Source organism: Penicillium subrubescens (genome assembly GCF_028828155.1).
Source record: "Penicillium subrubescens strain IBT 31985 chromosome Unknown utg000005l_segment0_segment0, whole genome shotgun sequence".
Lineage (NCBI taxonomy): Eukaryota > Fungi > Ascomycota > Eurotiomycetes > Eurotiales > Aspergillaceae > Penicillium > Penicillium subrubescens.
The window spans coordinates 4,926,631-4,945,031 of NW_026643155.1; the positions used below are offsets into that span (position 1 = coordinate 4,926,631).

An 18,401-nucleotide genomic window follows, 5' to 3' on the forward strand; every position below is an offset into this window, starting at 1 on the left:
TGCGGTGCCAGGAGAAGGTGTTTGGTGGGCTGCTTTTTTTGCTTGGGCTCCAGCACTGGGGAAATAATTTCGGCGTAGCTTTTAGTCGTGTTGCTGGGGCAAGAGCACAAGGCGGTCGCGATGGATACTATAGGGGGATCCACCACCAACAAACACCAACAATGGAGAGTGTAGATGAAATGGTGCAAAATATGGCAGAAGAAGGTAAAACAAGAGCTTCCAGTGGAGAGAGAGTGAGGTGACAATGAGAGGAAAAGAGTCAAAAGAGTAAACATGCCGCTTTCCTCGACTAACTAGTTCAAGTCCAAACTTCCCCTGATTGCGGACTGAAGGACCTTACTATACCATACCAGAATTACCAGCGTTAGTCCCGCTATTTTAGTCCCGTCGGTGATGATTTGACAATACGCGGTACCGCCCACCCCAGAAAAAGACCCTGGCCCGATTCAGCAGGCATCGACAGAAGCACATGTGCTTCGACAGCTCGCCGATTTTATTCCTCAGCTGCCTTTCCTCTGCTTCCTTCTCTTTGCTCTCTCTTTCACTTCCCCTCTTATTGTCCACCTATAGACCATGGTGACATCTTTTCAGCATGGATGAATACACCCCGGACGCCCTGGTGAACCGTGACGATCCTGTCCCCATGATAGACATCAAGAAGCCGAGGCGCCAGAGGAGCGGCTCTACAGACAGTGCGCATTCGCGATCATCGACGCAGTCGAAAAGCTCTATCCAAGATAGATTGTTCTCCAAGTAATATATTCACACCGCCAGATCTGGCTCCTATACAGGCGATCCGCTCATTTCTAACCGTGGCAATCACAGACTTCTACAGCAAGTCATTCCCGCCGACGACGAAGATGAAGCCAACTCCGGGGACGCCTTTGTGGCATCCCCCAAGCGGCCACCCTTTAGTCTACCAACTATGTCTAACAATTTCCGCCGTTTTAATGCAAGGTGAGCAGGAAGCCGAGTCATTAATCACTGGACTGCGTGACCGAGAAAAGCTAATCATGTGGTATAGAATTGGCGTAGTGTTTCTCTTTCAGACTCGAGCTGAACGTCTGCTAAGCTGGGAAACACCAACCCATACCATCTCTTTTCTATTTGTCTATTCCTTTATCTGCTTGGATCCGCACCTGGTTCTGATTCTACCCTTGGTGATTCTCCTCCTGTTCATCATGGTGCCGGCGTTTATAACTCGCCACCCTCCACCACCTTCTACATCTACGTCTAGTATCGTTCCATACTACTCCTATGAAGGACCGGCACTGGCACCGGCAAAAACGATCAAGCCGGCCTCGGAGACCTCGAAGGATTTCTTCCGCAATATGCGAGATCTCCAGAATGTCATGGCAGACTTTTCAGATGCTCATGATGCGATCATATCAGTGGTTGCTCCGCTAACGAATTTCTCCAACGAGAAGCTATCCTCGACTATCTTCCTCGGCGGTACAGTGGCCACAGCGGTGCTATTCCTCATGGCGCATCTTTTGCCTTTAAAGTTGATCATGCTCGCAGGCGGAAATGCGGCCGTTCTGTCCATTAATCCCAAAGTGCAGAGCTTTGTCAAGGGCTTACTGGAAGATGTAGGTGGTGGATTATCAGACCTGGACTCCGATGATGATGAGACCCACGGTGGATTTGGCGCCGCGATTCCCAAGGACCCGTCCGTAGCAATGTCTGCACTGGAACAGTTGGCAGAAATCTCACTTGACACCGACCCTGAAGAGCGTGAAGTTGAAATCTATGAGCTCCAGCATCGGGCACCAGGGACGTCAGAGTCTGGATGGGAGAATTTCCTCTTCAGCCCTCAACCATATGACCCTTTGTCGCCCTCACGCATTGCCGGAGACCGGCCTCGGGGATGCCGGTTCTTTGATGACGTCCAGGCTCCGTCTGGTTGGAGATGGAAGAGCAAGAAGTGGGAGCTTGATTTGGACTGTCGTGAGTGGGTCGTCGAGCGTATGATCACAGGTGTTGGGTTCGAGCTCCCCGGGGTCACCCCGGAGGGCAACGCCATCATTGACCAAGTTGGTGGTTGGGTGTGGGATCTGCCCTCTGAGCCAACCACTGCGCCTGGAGAAGAGGACGATGAAGTAACTCCTACGGCGTACGGTGATCTGGACGTGTCGACCCCCTCATCCAAATCAAAGGTTGCTTCGCCGGCAAAGGGCAAACATCGGGCGAAGTCATCTGGAGACTGGGAGGAAACATCACCTGCTGCGTATGAAGTAGGAGAGTGGCGACGTCGTCGGTGGGTGCGAATCGTGCAGCGAAAGAATCTCCCACCAGCTGGATCTGTCACTGTCACGTATTCAACGCTTGGCCATAATTGAATGTACGACTGCCTAACGATACCAATATTTGAAGAAGGATATGTATGTAGCAGACACCGATAGCTCTGACATGTGTTTTAATTATACACCGTCCAAGTACATCTTCCTGGTGAATATGTATAGAAAGAGATACTTTTCGTAAAAACAACCACCAGAGCAGAAGAAATTGGTGGTAAAAAAGACAAAACGCCGAACTCGCCCTAACCAAATGCTGAAATGAAACGAATTCCTCGGTATCATGCCTGGCCCTTCTTCCACTTGTTGATTCTCCTCCGAATATCGCCCTCACTCTGCTGCATGGGGTTCAACTTGCGGTCACGAACCATAGCCGAGATATTATCGCCATGCTTCTCAATCAACCGCGAAACCCACTCTCCCTCGCGCGTGCTCTGATGACGCGGCTTCTTGGCCTTCTCGCCCTGTCCCTCCATGTCTGCCTGGCGCTCCAACTGCTGGACGACCTTGGAGGCGGAAACCACGGGAGTATCCTCGTTGTCTGATAGGTCGTTCAGAGGGTCGTTGAGCGGGTTATTGCGCCGCCGCTTCTGGCCCGCAACCTCGATCTCATCGTAGTCGTGAATGACTCGCAGAATCTTGCCGGTCTCGGGGTCACGCTCGACCTTTGTCTCGCCGAGATCGATCTGCGCGGCGGCGACTGCGCTGCCGTTGATGAAGAGCGAGTTGGACTTCTCGGTGAGATCGCTGCGGCCGGGAATTCGCTCTTTACCACCGGTAGGGGCGTTGAGTTTGTGCAGCAGACCAAGTTTCTTGTAGTTTTGTGTAAGGGTCAAATCACGGTCCCTAGGGGTGGAAATTAATGTCAGCGAATATGATCTGATCTCTACTTTTTTTTTTTTTCGACGTGGGTTTTCCCGCATACCAGTTTTGAGCGATGATGGCGTTGCCCAGCACATTGATCTTCTTGTTACCGCTCTTGAGGCGGTTGTTCTTCGCCTTGGCCTTGGAGAGGCCGGAACGAGCCTTCTTTTTCTGTAGAATCTTGCCCATCTTTGCGAGTGTTGTTGTGGATGTTTGGTTTGGAGGAATCGTAGAATTCAATCAGTATCGGCGTTATCGAAACTTTTTTGTGTTTGCATCTCCTCGGTGCTGGGGTCTTGGCGTGTTTGTTCGAGGGTCCGATAAAGTAATCAGTTGGTGGCGATAAGCGGATGTTACCCACGCGGGCTGTTTATTCCCTTGTTGTTCGTTTACCGCATACGCCCTCGGTTTGTTCTTCACCAATGGCTTCGCGATTCATGCCTTCGCGCCGCATGGGCTTTGCCCTCATTGCTGGATGTCTTTTGTTCTCGGCGTTGGCCGCTGCTACTGCGAGCCCTGGCGATTTGTCTGTTGGTGAGATTGAGGAGCAATTGCAGGTAATACATCACGAGCTGGGGTCGACTTGAGCTTCCAGACCCTATTTGGCCCCCATTCCAGTTGTTGACACTCTGTATTAGAATTGCCCTCTGGTTGAAGCTCTCAATGAGCACAAGAGAGCTTCTGCGCCGGAGACTGCGAGTCTTACCTCGCAGATCTTCGCTGTCCTGTTCCCTGGAAGCCCAGCTGTGAACTCCCTCCTGGCCACGTTGTATATTTCCGGACCTCCCAGTATGTCTCCCATCTCGTTGACTATCTCGAAAGGCAAAATTGAACATTGTCTAACAATATCATCATGATATTCATAGATTTCCTCCTGGCATTATGCCCTCCCAACATCGACCCCTCATCGCTATCTGTCATGGTCGCCTTTGCCGTTGGAGGCTTGCTCGGTGACACCCTCTTCCACCTACTGCCAGAGATCTTCCTTGGCGAAGACTCCCCCGACCACGTGAGCTTCGTCATGGTCGAACCGAACAAGAACCTCCTGCTCGGTCTGGGCATTATGGTCGGCTTCTTCACCTTCGTTGCAATGGACAAGGCTCTGCGCATCGCCACAGGCGGCGAGGGCGGCCACGACCACTCCCACGGCCACTCCCACGCCGAATCAACAGCCGCAAGAACGACAAGCTCCGAAGCCAACGGCAAAAAGAGCGGCGAGCTGAAGCAGCGCAAGTCGGGCAAGTCTGGCAAGGAGGTCTCGGAGGATTCTACATCGGAGAAGGAAATCAACCCTAGCGTCAAGCTGGGCGGATATCTCAACCTTATCGCAGACTTCACCCACAACATCACCGACGGTCTCGCCCTGTCCTCATCCTTCTACGCGTCCCCCACCATCGGTGCAACGACCACCGTCGCCGTGTTCTTCCACGAAATCCCCCACGAGGTCGGCGACTTTGCCCTCCTCATCCAGTCCGGTTTCTCCAAGCGCAAGGCTATGGGCGCGCAATTTGTCACTGCCGTGGGTGCGTTCTTGGGAACTTTCATTGGTATTGCTGTCCAGGAGTTCGGGGGTAATAGCGCCGTTTCGGCCGCTGGCCCTGGTGCGGGACTTTGGGGTACCAGTCTCCAGTGGGGTGATATGTTGCTTCCTTTCACTGCGGGAACTTTCTTGTATGTGGGCACAGTAGCTGTTATCCCTGAGTTGTTGGAGACTGGTAAGGATAAGGGTGCAGAGATTCGGAAGACCCTTGTCCAGTTCTTGGCTGTTGCTGTTGGAGCGGGCATTATGCTTGTGTGAGTACATGCCACTCTACTTTCTGACGAGCGTCGTTACTGACTTAGATTTTAGTATCTCTTGGGACTAAAAGTCTTGATATATGTGAGAATTTATAATCAGAAGGTAATGGGTAGCCCGCGACCTAGTATATGGGGTAAAATAGTAGAATTCAATTTCGTTCTTGGCATTGATCTTGAGAGTTTGGCAATATACCTCAAGAGTCACCTATGCACCAATTGTCTGAATAGATGGTCTTTCTCATTCGTATATCTAGTGATCCCATGGTTCACACCAATCCCATCTAATTTGACGGTGAACCAACATCGTATGCAAGCGCCTTCCAACGTCTAACCAAAAATTCTAAACGCCAGACCAAAAACTGCCATGGAAACGACTTCTCAACCCAAGTTCGGTACCAGGTCTGTTCCCACGCGAGACCAGATACTCGGATTCAACTGCACCTGGGGCAACAAATCCAAGAAAGACGCGGAGACAGAGCACGAAACAAAAACGCACGAATCAGAAATAGAACAAAGATAATACCAAAAGAAAATCAAAGACGCCGAGTGATGTGGTGGTTGACATTGGAGGCGCGTCTCTCTCCCTGCGAATAGAAGATGCAGATCGAGCGCACAGCGCGCGATACATGCATTGCATGTTTAATCGGTCATCTTAAAATAGGAACACCTGCGAGTCCCGATTACTCGTTATAATGGTAGACCTATAGTTCTTCTGTTAGCAAGGTCTATCTTTCATAGAAACCCATTAGAAGAATACATACGAAATAATCCGGCAGTCCAAAGACCGCATATCCCAACCGCTTAGCCATCTTCGCGAAACCCTCCGTCTCAACAAGATTGTAGAACGGGAAAGCAGGGAACATGGCACCATCACGGTGAACATCTGCTTTAACCATAAGCGCCGTACCGCCGACGCCATCTAACGCGACTATCCGATGCGGATCTAAGGCCTTGAAATCGGGCAAATAGGCCATCAATGTGCGATAGGTTGGCATCTCTGCATACCCTTCTAGCAGAATCTCATCGGGACCCATTTCCGCAGCGAGATTCTGCGCTTCCTGGCTATCGATCCACGAGTTATAATCGTAGGGCCTGATATCCCATTTCTTGGACTTTGAGTCGTAGTACCGCTGATAACAATTCGGTACGATGACGGGTTGATTGTGTTTTGTGAGATCTTGGATTAGAGATGAAGGGGTCTCGACAATATCGCCATCTAACCAGAGAACCCATGATGTACTCGGTCCCATCGTGGTGAAAACGAGACTATTACGCGCGCGACTCATGGATTCGCGACGCTCTTTCTGTGCAGACATTTTATGCCGCACTTTTTCGTCTTGCGATTGAAGTGGCGGATCGAAGTCCTGGCGGAGAATCGAGATACTTGCGAAACGGTTATCGATGGGTCCGGACTGCGTGGTATGAATAGCTTTCTCGAGCGCGGAAACAGCAGCGTTCCCGTCTTTGGTCTTCGGTGCGATGAAGCCCAGGGAGATCAACTCGTGTGGGTAGCTCAGTTTGACCAGGTTATCCCAGTAACCCTGGTAGAAGCGGGCTAGTGGAGTGAGGATGAGGATGCGCTCGCGGTTGGCGATGGAGTCACTCGAGCTGGTTAGGTTGTTGAGGTTATAGTGGACGACTGGCGGGGCGGCCTGGATGCCATTGCGGAGGGACTGGGATTTGAGGAAGGGTTTTGTCGGTGGGGAGAGAGGGTGTTCGGCGGCGTCTTGTTGGCGCTGTTGTGAGGAGGCAGCTGTTGCGGATGCGGAGACGGTTGGCGTGGAGGGTGATAGCATGAAAACAATGAAGCCGAAGGCGAGCAGTGCAGCCAGCACGATGCTGATGGGACTCGTACGGCGCATCGAGCGTGCGACGGCCATGGCCGTTCCCCTATCAATTGCGATATGGTGGACTTGACAGGTTGAAGTTGCAGTAGTTGGACAGTTTGTAGAATTGCGGGAGCTCAGATCTGAAACGACGATCAGCGGCGCTGGTTGTTGGCCTTAGGCAGCCCAGCGTTGTCTTAGCAGGCGATCTCAATCTTGGCCCACCGAGTGACCAATTATCAATTGGTTAATTGAGTGGCTTCCTTGTCTACACGGACGGCCTGGTCCGGAGTCCGAAGGATTTGTGTTTGAAAGATGAGGATTTGAAGAGGAGAAAAAATACAATGATGTTCAAGTCTAATTTTCGAGTGTTCGGTTTTACAGGGCCGGAAAGAGAACTATGCCCAGAACTTGGCTTCACCTATGCAACTCTTGAATCGGGGACCCCTCCTTAAACAGCCACAATCTCGAACACGATGGACCTGCCCAATCGCTCACTTGTATGAACTCTCTGGGAATCAGTTTCCTGAACATCTTACCACGGGATGCCCGAAACAGCTGTCCGTCTGCCGGAAGCGGCTTGTCAACATTTCACATTCCTAAGCTCGGGATAAGCTCGGTGTATCTTTGAACATACGAACTGAACCTGCAGGCAAATGGACAGAGTCTCGTAGAGAATGAGTCTTTGAGAATATGGTTTCTATTCTCATTTCATAAGCTTCCCGTATATACCAAACCTTTTTATGTCTATGTACAAACTCAAGGAGCTATGAGCGGTCCTGATACAACCACGTCCTGTTCAAGACAAGGTACGCATTACAAGGTACGCATCACGCCCTCGAATGCAACCAAAGCCATTGCATTCGCCGGGAACGCCCTGAGGAAACACGGCACAAACCCGCGCCAATATCCTCTCCACCCACGCTCCCGCCAAACAGCCCGTGCAGCATCCTTCCAGCTATGGAACTGTCTTTGTCCATCATTAAGCGCGCCGCCCATTGGGTCTGTCATTAGGCGCTGCTTCACCACGTCGGAGGGGTATGATGTGAGCCAGAAGATTTGCGCGGAGATACCGCCGGCCCAGAAATTGATTAGCGGAGCGGACATGTTGGTGTTGTTGGTCATGTAGCGGGTGAGCACGTCGTAGGAGCCCCACCAGAAGAAGAAGAAGGAGCGGAAGAACATTGTGGCGAAGAGGCCGCGGTATACACCGCTGATACCATGTGTGCGGAGCTGGATTGAGTTGTTAGATTGTTTTGTTTGGTTGGAGGTTGAGGGGGTGGATTTGGAGGCTTACCAGTTTGCGAAGACAGTCGATTGGTCCGCTGTACATGCGCTTTGATTTATCTGCTGCATATTGCACTTGCAATCGAGCTTTGATGTGTTCGACCGGGGCTGCGATGAAACTGACTGTCGTGCCAGCCATGATACCTGCAATACCATGGCCGAAGGAGGGGAGTGTTGAGAGGTCTTGACTGCGAGAGAAGGGCATATATTGACGAAGATTGGGCTTTGAAAAGACGTTCTCCAGAAGCAATCGTCGGTATAATGTCAAAGATCCTAGCATACTGTTTCACATGGGGATTATTAGTGTCCGATATTTCGTAGATTATTCCCATTGATCCATCGGATTGAGGGGGATCGTCATGCCAAGGGATACTCACACAGAATCCATCATCATCCATCCGACCAGCGGAGGTGAAGCGCCCTTGTATAATCCCCGCACACCCTCCTTGCGCACAGTTTGCAAAGTACAATCCAACGGTCCCTTAAAGTGCGCATCCTTGCTGGTCTGCAATCGGACCTTGACGGTATCGAATCTATCCACAAAAACCAACTGTTATTAATCTCGATCCACAACTGGCGAGCACTAAGCGAAGGGACAAAGGGTCCTCAAATGACGTACGGATGTCCAACTAAAATATTCAAAAAGATTAGCACGTTGATCACAAAACTCTAAGACGACCAAACTCACCACTCAATTTCGCAATCCCTGAAAACACACCAGCCACAAACCCCTTGTAATTCGACTTGCTTGCCGCGACAGGCGCGTTACTCCCACTTCCCTTCCCGCTCTTTGTCACAACCGGTTTCTTCTCCGTCATCGTAGAAGTGGACAGAACCTCCAAGGGCGCCGGCGCCGATGACATCGTTATTTCTGAGGTAAGGCCGACGCGTGCGTCAGCGGCGCCAAATTAGGCCGGGAAATTGTTCGCTCGTCGCGGTAAGGATTCCAATAGTGGGGGCCGAGGTAGAAAAGCGGACGGACGTCTGGCACAGGCAGGCACTTGTGGCTAGCTAAACAGGTAAACAGGTTGTCGCGAGGTGCGATTAAGGGGGCGTTGTTTGTATAAAGAAGCAATTGAGAATGCGAGCGAGATCGGAAAGTCTTTAATGAAATCCGCCCCGCAACCCCCGGGGAGTTGTGTTCTTCCTCCGGGATCCGCTTTGGTGGATGCCTCAGTCATCAACGTCTTGGTTGAACGTTCATGATTCGTTGATATGAGGTTTTGATCGATCGATCGGTGATTAACTACAGTACAGTGAATGCATCTGGATATTAAAGTGAGGAACAGTGGATGAGATCGATGATCATCTTCGGGTGGTATGTGTGTATTCCGGTTTGGAGATCTTGAGATCTGAAGATCGATGGAGATTGGTGCCAAGGTTAGAGAGACCGGGCAGGGCCTTGGCATTGGTCCCCGCAATTCTCTTGTTCAATAGAACAACAATGACGAATATGGAAAAACGAAAATATAAGTAAGATAGGTAAAGGATTTTCGAGGGTAGAGAGAGGATCGTCTCTTGAGGATAGACTACTGCGACTGTTGGCATCTCACAGTGACAGGTAATATTATCGACTTGATGGCGTTGAATCGATTCTGGTTTACTTTACGTAGAATATACAAACAGAAACATAAGGTGGCAGAAGCCTTCAAGGAAATATGAAATTCAACAGAACAATGGTCAGACTAGTCTGAAACTGTAATGCTTATCGCTGTACTGTGGACCAGCGGGGGGTATAGATATGCTATCGTAATGCAAAAGAAAACAACCTGAAACACGAACTCTGCTCTGATCCGAAACCAAAGATATCCGACGGGAAGAAAACGACCAAAAGAAGAATTGGAAAGAAAAGAAAAGGGTAATCTAGAGGCATAATCCCATGCGCAGATGCTCGACCTCGAAGCGCTCGTAGGTCTTTGTTTTTATGCCCGGAACACCGTCAAGTAGAGAGAAACATAAGGATGGGACCAAGGAAAGAGAAGTTCAAAAGAAGAAGAAAAAAACACCGGTTCTGATGCAAGAGCAGAAAGAGGAGCCGTCGCTATAGTTGCGAGGCATGCCGTCCAACTGGCAACAGAAGGAGCGCTCGATCATCGGCCCTTAGCTGACAAACGGTTCTTCTGCCGAGCCTTTTCATTCTCGTGCGCAATCAACTTCTCCACCAAGTCCGGGGGCGGACCCGAATGCTGACCAGCAGCATGGGCCGCGTTACCGGCATTACCGGCAGCCAGATAGTCAGCGGACTCGAGCGCCAGCGGGGTGACAGGACCCGGGCTACGCAGGGGATCAAGGCGCGGAGCTGACGGACTTTGCGTTGCGCCATCCAGCAAGTCCCGGTACTGCCATTTAATGTCGCGTGACCCCGATGTCGTGCGGTAATTTTGTTGCCGGGACTGCCGGGGCGATGGCGGCTGACCGGTCACCGAGTGGCCGCCCGTGCTGGACTGGTAGACCGCTGGGTGAAAGCGAGGGAGGCTGCCGAGATGGAAGCCTGGCATGGACTTGGATGGGTTTTGGGTGCGCGAGCGCGAGGGTTGTGGAGAACTCGGGCGGCGGGGCGACATGGTGGGTGAAGCAACCGGGGAGTAGAAGGGGGAATGGTCGGCACGCATGCTGGAAGGAGGAGGAGGAGGAGGATTGTTGTAATATCGGCTCGGACGGGATGCCCGAGGCGGCGAACGTAGGTGTCTGGATTTGGCGGAGAGCGAGGCACGCTCCCAGTCTTCAAGGTAATCGTCGTGATCAAAGCGGCCCGTCAGCGGCGTCACAGGTAGATGATCGTCGAACTCTAGGCCGTGGCGGCGGCGAGGGATTGGAATGGGCCGGGTTGACGAGGCAGAGAGGGTCAGAGACTCAAAGGCGTCGATGGGAATTGAGTCCGATCGACGAGAGCGTCGTGGGTGAGGAGGGGTGGGCGGGTTATATGTGGAGGAGGTGGCCGTCAAATCCCGCAGGGAGGACAAGGAGACGGGAGTGGGGTAGCCGTGCTTGAGGATCAGATGCTCGAGATGGTCCCGCGGGCGGGAGGGGGAGAAACGAGAGTGCGATCCAGAGGAAAGACCTAAGGATGATCAGTTTTGGAATGAGAGGTGACGGAATGTCACACGTGTCGGAGCCAGAGAAATAGAGGAATTGAGGAATGTATCAGGATGGATTGGGGAAGGAGGGGCAGAGACACGGCAACCGGCAATCGGCAACGGTGCAAATGGGAAAACACAGAAAAGAAGGGCGGACATCCCTCCCCAATTATTGGTAGACCAGGCGTATCAAGACATGATAGGTGGGTAATGGGGATTATTGGGTATCAGGGGGGAAAGTATAAGGGAATAGAAGTCATTGGGTGTTGGGATGTAGCATGTGGAGTACATCACTCAGAGAACAATGTATGGAGAAAGAGTCTGTATAGGATATATCAGAAATGGGATGACTTACTGTCAGAATATGAGCTGCTGCTGAGGGAAGACGGATAGAAGGACGATGACGAGGAGGAAGAGTATGAAAAAGGGGAGGTGGATGCTGGTTTTAATTGTTTGCGGCGCATCGTCTGTTTCTCCCTCAAGTTGGTCTGTTAGTGCGTGTTCACCTTGCGGGGTGGCTCCACTCCCAACGAAGCGGCATGTCGTCATTTCATTTCTTTTTTTTTCCCAAGGGATTCGGGGACAACAAATTAGGGATTGACATTTATGGGGCCAGGAAATTTCATGGAACGCCTATTGAACAGGCGTTTGAAATGGATTTCTCTGGCGTATAGAAAGAACCACAGAATTACTCGGGCTCCACTGGGCGCCGCAATTCCACGGTTCTCAACGGATGGCATCGGTGTTCCTGGACCAAAGGAAAGATGGAAAAAGAAAGAAAGAAGAGAAAAGAAAAGAAAAGCCAAGCACGTACCATATTTGCGAGTAACACCACTCTAGGGTCTATAAACGTCTATACTGTTGAATCGAAGAATAACCGCTCTATAGGATCGGATCACCCTATAGTATCCTCCCGACAGGAGTCTCCCGTCCGAGCCCCTGCTGATTCGCTGTCGACAGCATACAGGGGATTTCGTAATCGCCTCTGCAATAATCTTTGCCCTTGGGAGTTGGGTCCGACTTTCAACGGGTAGAGTGGATCCAGGGTGGTTTCAAGCCAGTCTAGAACTTTGAAAGGGTTCCAGTCTCATATGGAATCGAGCGGAATATCGGGCTTTATCGACGTGTTTGAGGATCTGGTCGGAATAGAATCTTCAGCAGAGGGGGAAGCAAGGAGAGAGAACAGAATAGGAGAGAACAGCTGGTTTATAAGAGCTTCAGCTGGCCAGGCACCTGTGAAACTTCGTTAAACTCGTGTCTAAGGTTGGAGATACTACTTGTAGGTATACTGAGTCTATGTGTCCTCTAGGTAACTATGCACTTTTCCCTCTGGGTACAACACCCGATGTATTCCTCCACGCGGCGTCGCCTGGTGACCCGAGCCAGACGTTCGATCCAAGGCACAGCCCTGGTTAGAGTGTGGGTGGTTCTTCACAGATCACGTACCTGGGATGGGATCATCCACGTCGACCCGATCTCCAGAGTGGCGGGCAGCGGGCAACGGGGATGTCGATCTCCGACCAAGTCATGGGTGCCTGGTCATTTCCGTGATTCGTTTACAAGGGTTTCTGAAGCAAATCTGGAAATAGTCAGAAACAGTCCACCACCACCAGAACTGAATAATGTGGATTATAAAGATAATATTTATAATCCAGAATAAAATCTACATGATCGCTGCAAATCATCGGGAAGAGTTAGGGATGTTCAGCCGGCACTCACTTCCTGACCAACCAGGACCTTCTATTGTTAGCTCAGGCGATCAGCCGACACCCACATCTTCGGACACACCTGGGGGAAAACTTTCCCTCCTCTTCGTCCTGATTCAGTCCTATCAGTCAACTCAGAGGGAGGGTCCTAGTGCTTTTAAGTGGCTGAGATCGCTGACGAATCTCCTTCATTTTACTACTATCTCTGGCCGTTTGCTTTGCTTTTTGCTTTTTCGGGGAATGAGAGAGAGAGAGAGGGAGAGAGAGAGGGTCGGAGGGATGTCTCGGATGAGTGAGTCTGCGTTCTTTTTTTGGGGGGGGGGTGGTGACAACCCCGCTATCGAAGCTGGGAGGTGGTGAGTCAGGAGGTTCATTCTCCAGAGCTATCGAGGCTGCAGAATTGATTTTGAGGAATCCAGAGGGTCACGGCAAGCTCGCCTAGTCGAGATATGGAGATGTATGTGTGTCTGGAATGATATGCAGGATGCATATAGATATTGATTTTAGGTGTCCCCCCCCCCCCCCCTCCACCGGATGATCCCTGCTGGCTGCAGCGGGTACATGCTGGTTACACGGGAAGCTTTGCGGATGTTACCAGCGGACTATAACTGACTAGTCTCTCATTCTTCCAATGACGTCGATGCTGGAGGGGGATGGTGTCTTGGTAGCTCTCATGATTCTCCGGTCTAGAGGGGGGGACTAGCGATCGCGAAATAATTCAAATGCAACATACTTGAAGAATGCGGTTGGAAATAATGACTCACTGGTCTTAGAAGTGATTTAGTTACATCGTGTCCGAAGCCTGCTTCCATGATGGATGGCCAGCTGGTACATCGTCTGGTGGAGATGTGGCTCAGAGCAGACAAGATCGGTGCAGCCTTGCCGATGATGCCCCTGCATACTCCGTGCTCTTACTCCGTACTTACCCCGACTTAATGCATGTCATGCTGTCCTAGTGCCCCTCCATCGTCTTGCGCCATCCATATCACTCACTGTATACTTGATACTTTGCTCCACAGACTTACCGGAATATCCTAGAGAGATGGCTACCGATACTGGTTTCTGCTTCTTACTACAAGATTTATCGGATGAGACAGCCAGATGAATACTTTTTGATCTGAATGTGACCGACAGGGCAGCGCTGTTGCCTATATAATACGAAGTACGTGGTGACTAACCCGTCTCATGTTGACCATAGATACAGCGTATCTCTCGATGTGCTGGGATGACTGGCTAGTAGGGAAGAGACCATTTATAGTCCGCTATGTAGACCAAAATAACGGAAATGGGTGAAGAAATGAGATTAGAGGAAATATACGGAGTAGCCAGATTGTGGATAATCTAGCGAATCAGCAAGATCCTCCTGAACTATATGCACCGGAGCTTCGGTCGTATATTCGCACACTATCTCCAGAATTTCTATCTTCCAGCGTGGAAAATAGCCCTCCCACTACTATCGAAGCGCTGGAGAGGAATCACGCGAAGATATTAAGAGATCTTCAGGTCAATTCAGCGAAGTCTCAGCGAAATATCGCCAAAAATTTCAAACACCAGCTAGATAAGCAGGAGAAGCTTACTATAACGCAGTATTCACTTCGGCGCGTTCGGGCTGCGCAAGACCCCCAACGTCGAGTATATACTAAGCGGCAGGTTAAACCGCTTAGCCAGGATGGTATACTAAGAGCTCGTGATGCGAATCGGTCCATTAAAAAGAGAAAGGGGAAGGAGAACGCTGCTGAGAAGAAGAAGCTTGATCAATAGGTCGAAAGGGCGCTTGGGTTTAAACCCTCACAGCGCACTCAGGAGAGTATTCAAGGAGCAATTGATAATGAGAGAGAAGCGAGGGAGAAAGGAGAGCTCTTCTATATGGGTTAACAGTGTATTTAATTGATATTTGGCTAGTTTGGTGGATTAATTGCATGGTGTATTCGAAAATTGGGCATGAAAAGGTGGCGCACCCATACGCGGTAGCGGATGGGTGGGTCGCAGCGTAGCGAAGGGCACGGATATCAGAGAAAGCTCATAATACTTAGATATAGATGAAAGATTGTCTAGGTTTTAATTTTCGTAATGGGAATATTCTCATTATATTATTTTGTCCTACCGTAAGTACTCCGTAGCGGTCTGGCTATAGCGAATTGCTTAAGAAGTGGATACTGCCTAAAGAGTGGGGCGATCCGCGATCCTCCCCTATATTAATATAGCCAAGAAAGTCCAATATGATAGGGCGAAAATCGAGGCACGGAGTTATTCGGGGAAGGATATCGGGATCCACCTATCTTTCACTTAGGATAGACGAGATTCATTATCTAAAAGATAGCGTATCTGGGTAAGCGAAGTGAAGTAGGTGCGACCGAAGGGCACTCATTCTATAGGTAAAGAGCGCCTAGGACCCTACTTATATACTATCGATCGTCAGAATCATTAATCCACCCGTGCCGCTCTCTACTACCTAGTTCACTAAGCACAAAAGCATTCTGATTAAACTTTCTGTCGAATTTACGCCGTGTGCATAAACCCTAGGGGGTGTGCTTAGAGGCGCACACAGGTCGATCGAATACCACGGTTATGGAAGAGAGACGAAAGTGCAATAGAGGTGGGTCGGCAGCGAACAGGTTGAACAGTGAAAGGTTAACACAGTTTAATCAGAATTGCCTTGAGCTCTATTCGTGAGTGAAAATGGTGTCAAACTTATGACATTGTCGTCAAACTTATTCAATTTAATTAGGGAAACAGGCAGTATTTACAACTTTGGGTACATGGCAGAATGACACAGGAAAAGACTGATAAAAATCCGAAATAACATGGGGGCATACGAGAGTGTTAAGAAACTCGTTCTTTCTATCCGATGCAATAGTTGATAATCAGCATCGTATATCATGAAGCGGTGTATCGGGGATACAGAATTATGCGTCCGATTGCATTAGCGCGCATACGCATGCATGCGCTCGCTATTGCAGGGATATGCACACACACACATGTTGACACTTTCTACCTAGTAGAGCTAGGGAGTACGTGGTGTCGTTCGGATTCAGTACAGGGCACACAGAATTACATATCTATTATGCCAGTGAAGCTAGATGTCAGTACTTAGTTATGCCAGCGCCTTAGATAACTGATGCTATTAGAATCTAGCTTCGCTAGCGCACTCTTTGGAGCAGCCCACAAAGGCTTGACCAATACAGTATGGCCTTATACAAAATCTAAGTTTTAGGCAGAGAGATCACGTGGAGAATGTCTTCTTATTTTGCCTCTATATTAGAAATCAGGTGTAGCTAGTGCAAATAGTGGCGCAGTAACTAGTGAAGTTAGGCAACTTTTCATGTAATGGATGAGCGACTAGTGTTACCTCCATTCAATCTATCGGAATATAAATAGAGCTTCAGAAGCACGCTCCGTGTTCCCTTATCCCTACCATTCTTGTACTCTACTTTCTTATACTCTACTTTACCAAAACCAAACAAGATGGTCCTTATTGCTAAGCTTCTCTTTTTGGCATTAACTGCTGCCGCCACACCTATTTTTCGCCGCGATGTCGTTACTGTTGAGAACGATATTACCCAAAAAATCGGCCCTCAACTTACAACCCTTAACAACGACGTGAGAGGTTACCCCGCTAGTGGTTCATCTGGTGCACATGCTATTCACGGCGATTTTGAGACTCTTGTTACTATCGTGGATAGTACGATCCGCGATATCAAGAGCACCGGCTCTTTCGGCACTGTATCTGGAACTACTATTCTTGCCAACATCCAAGAATTACTCCCTACGTTTCTGGATATATTGGTTGAAATTGGACTTCAAGAACCTTCTTGGGCACTTGTTCAAGGGGGCAGAGAACTGGTTCTTAGCGATCTCCACTCTCTGAACACGGCCATGGACAATTTTATGAACGCTATAACAGCGGCTGAACCCTTTCTACTAAAAGCCGGGAGCCTCGCAGTCAAAGTTCAACTCGATGGTGGCTTCATTACTGCTATAGCCGCCTACTCTACCTAGAACTACTGGCTATCTTTTTTACCGAACAGCGGTCATTATACCGCTAGCAACGGGATTATTTATTGAAGTCCCTCGCTGAACTCGGTATTTTTTGTGTTATCGAAAGTAGGGAGCCCTTGCGGTCTCGATTTATTTGTCGCTTTTATGACCTACGATTCATTGGTTTCTGTATGTAATCCAGGGAATATACAGAACCTTGGACCAATTTACTCTTAAGTATCGCCGGATTCTCCCGGTCCTCCTTTCTAGCAATCGGTAGCTACAGATAGAACAATCTGTTTGATACAACTGTTTGCTTTTCTCTCTGTTAGTCTAATTGAATTGGTTCCTATATTCCTGAAGCGTTTGATAGATAGATTGTCGGCCACACCTAATTAGATAAGCTCAGTCCTAGCCCTTCACAGTCATCACTTCTCTTCTTTGCTTTTTTTATATAACCGGGGGATTTTGCGGTAAACCTTTAGAGTTACTCTTGGGTCCGGCGGTATTTGGCATAATTATAGGTATTCAACATACTAACTGCTTGTTACGAGGCAGACTGTCAGAAACCCGCGGGGACGACGACAGCCTACCAAACCTGCAAGAAAGACAACACCTGCAGGAAGTCACGTGCGACCAATGAGAAGCATTACACATATGCTTCCCAGGAGCAAAGTGGGTCCGTGTAAAAAGGCATTTTACATAACCACAATCAGCGATCAAGATAGACTTTGTCTAGAGTATAAATCTGCATACACTCCATCTCGGATAATGTCTGTCACTACGAATTACTCCCCTCAGAGGTCACGTGACCAAATCCTATCACCGACGGGATTATAGAAGCAGGACTCATCAGTGATGAGCCCTAGCGCATCGGCGATGAGTTCCAACTTCTCACCGGTAGGAAGGACTGGATATATAGAGACACTCATATAGCATTATGTATTTAGTTCTTCGCGATTAATTGCACATTTTTACTTAGTTACTACCTTTAGTACTTTACTTCACAGTTCACCTTCAAGACAACCTAACCTACAAGTACTGTAGAGGAGCTTACTCTGTGGTAACACTTAGTGACTCACTTACTTAGCGCGCACTCTGGCACGCTCTGCAAGATACTCAACAGGCCCGAACCCGACGGAAGGCTTTGTATAGCAACGGTACGGTTGCGAGACACTCTTGAAATCCGAAGCAATACGGAGCCATAATCGGCCGTTAGTTGGTAAACTTGGATTATCCGCGCTGTTCTCCGAAGTACCTGGATGCTGTTTTACTTACGCCTGTTCACACTGCTCCGAAAGACACGAACTGCCTCCCTCCACAGTATCGTTTCATGCTGCTAAGAGGCTTAGCCTAGACTTGCCAAACCTTGGACGACAGAACCCAAGATTCGTACGGAGCACTATCTGGACTTCGGAATTCCAGTAATGAAATAAATAAATGATATCATCGTGCGATCTTTCTTGATTAATTTTGGGGTAGCCAATAATGACAAGCTTACTCCCCTACACAGCTACCGTTATAGCAACGAGAAGAGGCAGTAGTTTCGGAAGATATCTAATGCAACTTGTG

General features: G+C 49.4%; 7 protein-coding genes across 7 annotated transcripts; 3 read left to right on the forward strand and 4 right to left on the reverse strand.

Annotated features, from left to right (window-relative positions):
- Window positions 1-592: 592 nt before the first annotated feature.
- Window positions 593-2,339, forward strand: N7473_008311 (PEX28-32 family peroxisomal membrane protein; the record flags this gene model as incomplete). The annotated part of the gene is made up of 3 exons (XM_057154251.1): window positions 593-753; window positions 826-957; window positions 1,025-2,339. The coding sequence occupies 3 exons, from the start codon at window positions 593-595 to the stop codon at window positions 2,337-2,339; spliced, it is 1,608 nt and encodes a 535-aa protein (XP_057008589.1).
- Window positions 2,340-2,575: 236 nt separating this feature from the next.
- N7473_008312 (nucleolar protein 16) lies at window positions 2,576-3,347 on the reverse strand (the record flags this gene model as incomplete). Its single annotated transcript, XM_057154252.1, has 2 exons — window positions 2,576-3,140; window positions 3,220-3,347. 2 exons carry the CDS (start codon window positions 3,345-3,347, stop codon window positions 2,576-2,578), a joined length of 693 nt encoding a protein of 230 aa, XP_057008590.1.
- A 214-nt stretch (window positions 3,348-3,561) lies between these two features.
- Window positions 3,562-5,184, forward strand: N7473_008313 (Zn(2+) transporter YKE4). Its single transcript, XM_057154253.1, has 4 exons — window positions 3,562-3,715; window positions 3,797-3,947; window positions 4,025-4,952; window positions 5,008-5,184. The coding sequence occupies exons 1-4, from the start codon at window positions 3,581-3,583 to the stop codon at window positions 5,021-5,023; spliced, it is 1,230 nt and encodes a 409-aa protein (XP_057008591.1). The 5' UTR covers window positions 3,562-3,580; the 3' UTR covers window positions 5,024-5,184.
- Window positions 5,185-5,635: 451 nt separating this feature from the next.
- Window positions 5,636-6,835, reverse strand: N7473_008314 (mannosyltransferase complex subunit MNN9; the record flags this gene model as incomplete). Its single annotated transcript, XM_057154254.1, has 2 exons — window positions 5,636-5,656; window positions 5,717-6,835. The coding sequence occupies 2 exons, from the start codon at window positions 6,833-6,835 to the stop codon at window positions 5,636-5,638; spliced, it is 1,140 nt and encodes a 379-aa protein (XP_057008592.1).
- A 762-nt stretch (window positions 6,836-7,597) lies between these two features.
- On the reverse strand, window positions 7,598-8,931 carry N7473_008315 (uncharacterized protein; the record flags this gene model as incomplete). Its single annotated transcript, XM_057154255.1, has 5 exons — window positions 7,598-8,014; window positions 8,079-8,349; window positions 8,446-8,601; window positions 8,688-8,697; window positions 8,757-8,931. 5 exons carry the CDS (start codon window positions 8,929-8,931, stop codon window positions 7,598-7,600), a joined length of 1,029 nt encoding a protein of 342 aa, XP_057008593.1.
- A 1,227-nt stretch (window positions 8,932-10,158) lies between these two features.
- On the reverse strand, window positions 10,159-11,999 carry N7473_008316 (uncharacterized protein; the record flags this gene model as incomplete). Its single annotated transcript, XM_057154256.1, has 3 exons — window positions 11,960-11,999; window positions 11,501-11,612; window positions 10,159-11,129 (listed from the first exon to the last, which is right to left on the reverse strand). The coding sequence occupies exons 1-3, from the start codon at window positions 11,960-11,962 to the stop codon at window positions 10,159-10,161; spliced, it is 1,086 nt and encodes a 361-aa protein (XP_057008594.1). The 5' UTR covers window positions 11,963-11,999.
- A 4,317-nt stretch (window positions 12,000-16,316) lies between these two features.
- On the forward strand, window positions 16,317-16,850 carry N7473_008317 (cell wall mannoprotein 1 family protein; the record flags this gene model as incomplete). The annotated part of the gene is made up of 1 exon (XM_057154257.1): window positions 16,317-16,850. One exon carries the CDS (start codon window positions 16,317-16,319, stop codon window positions 16,848-16,850), a length of 534 nt encoding a protein of 177 aa, XP_057008595.1.
- Between the last annotated feature and the right edge of the window lie 1,551 nt (window positions 16,851-18,401).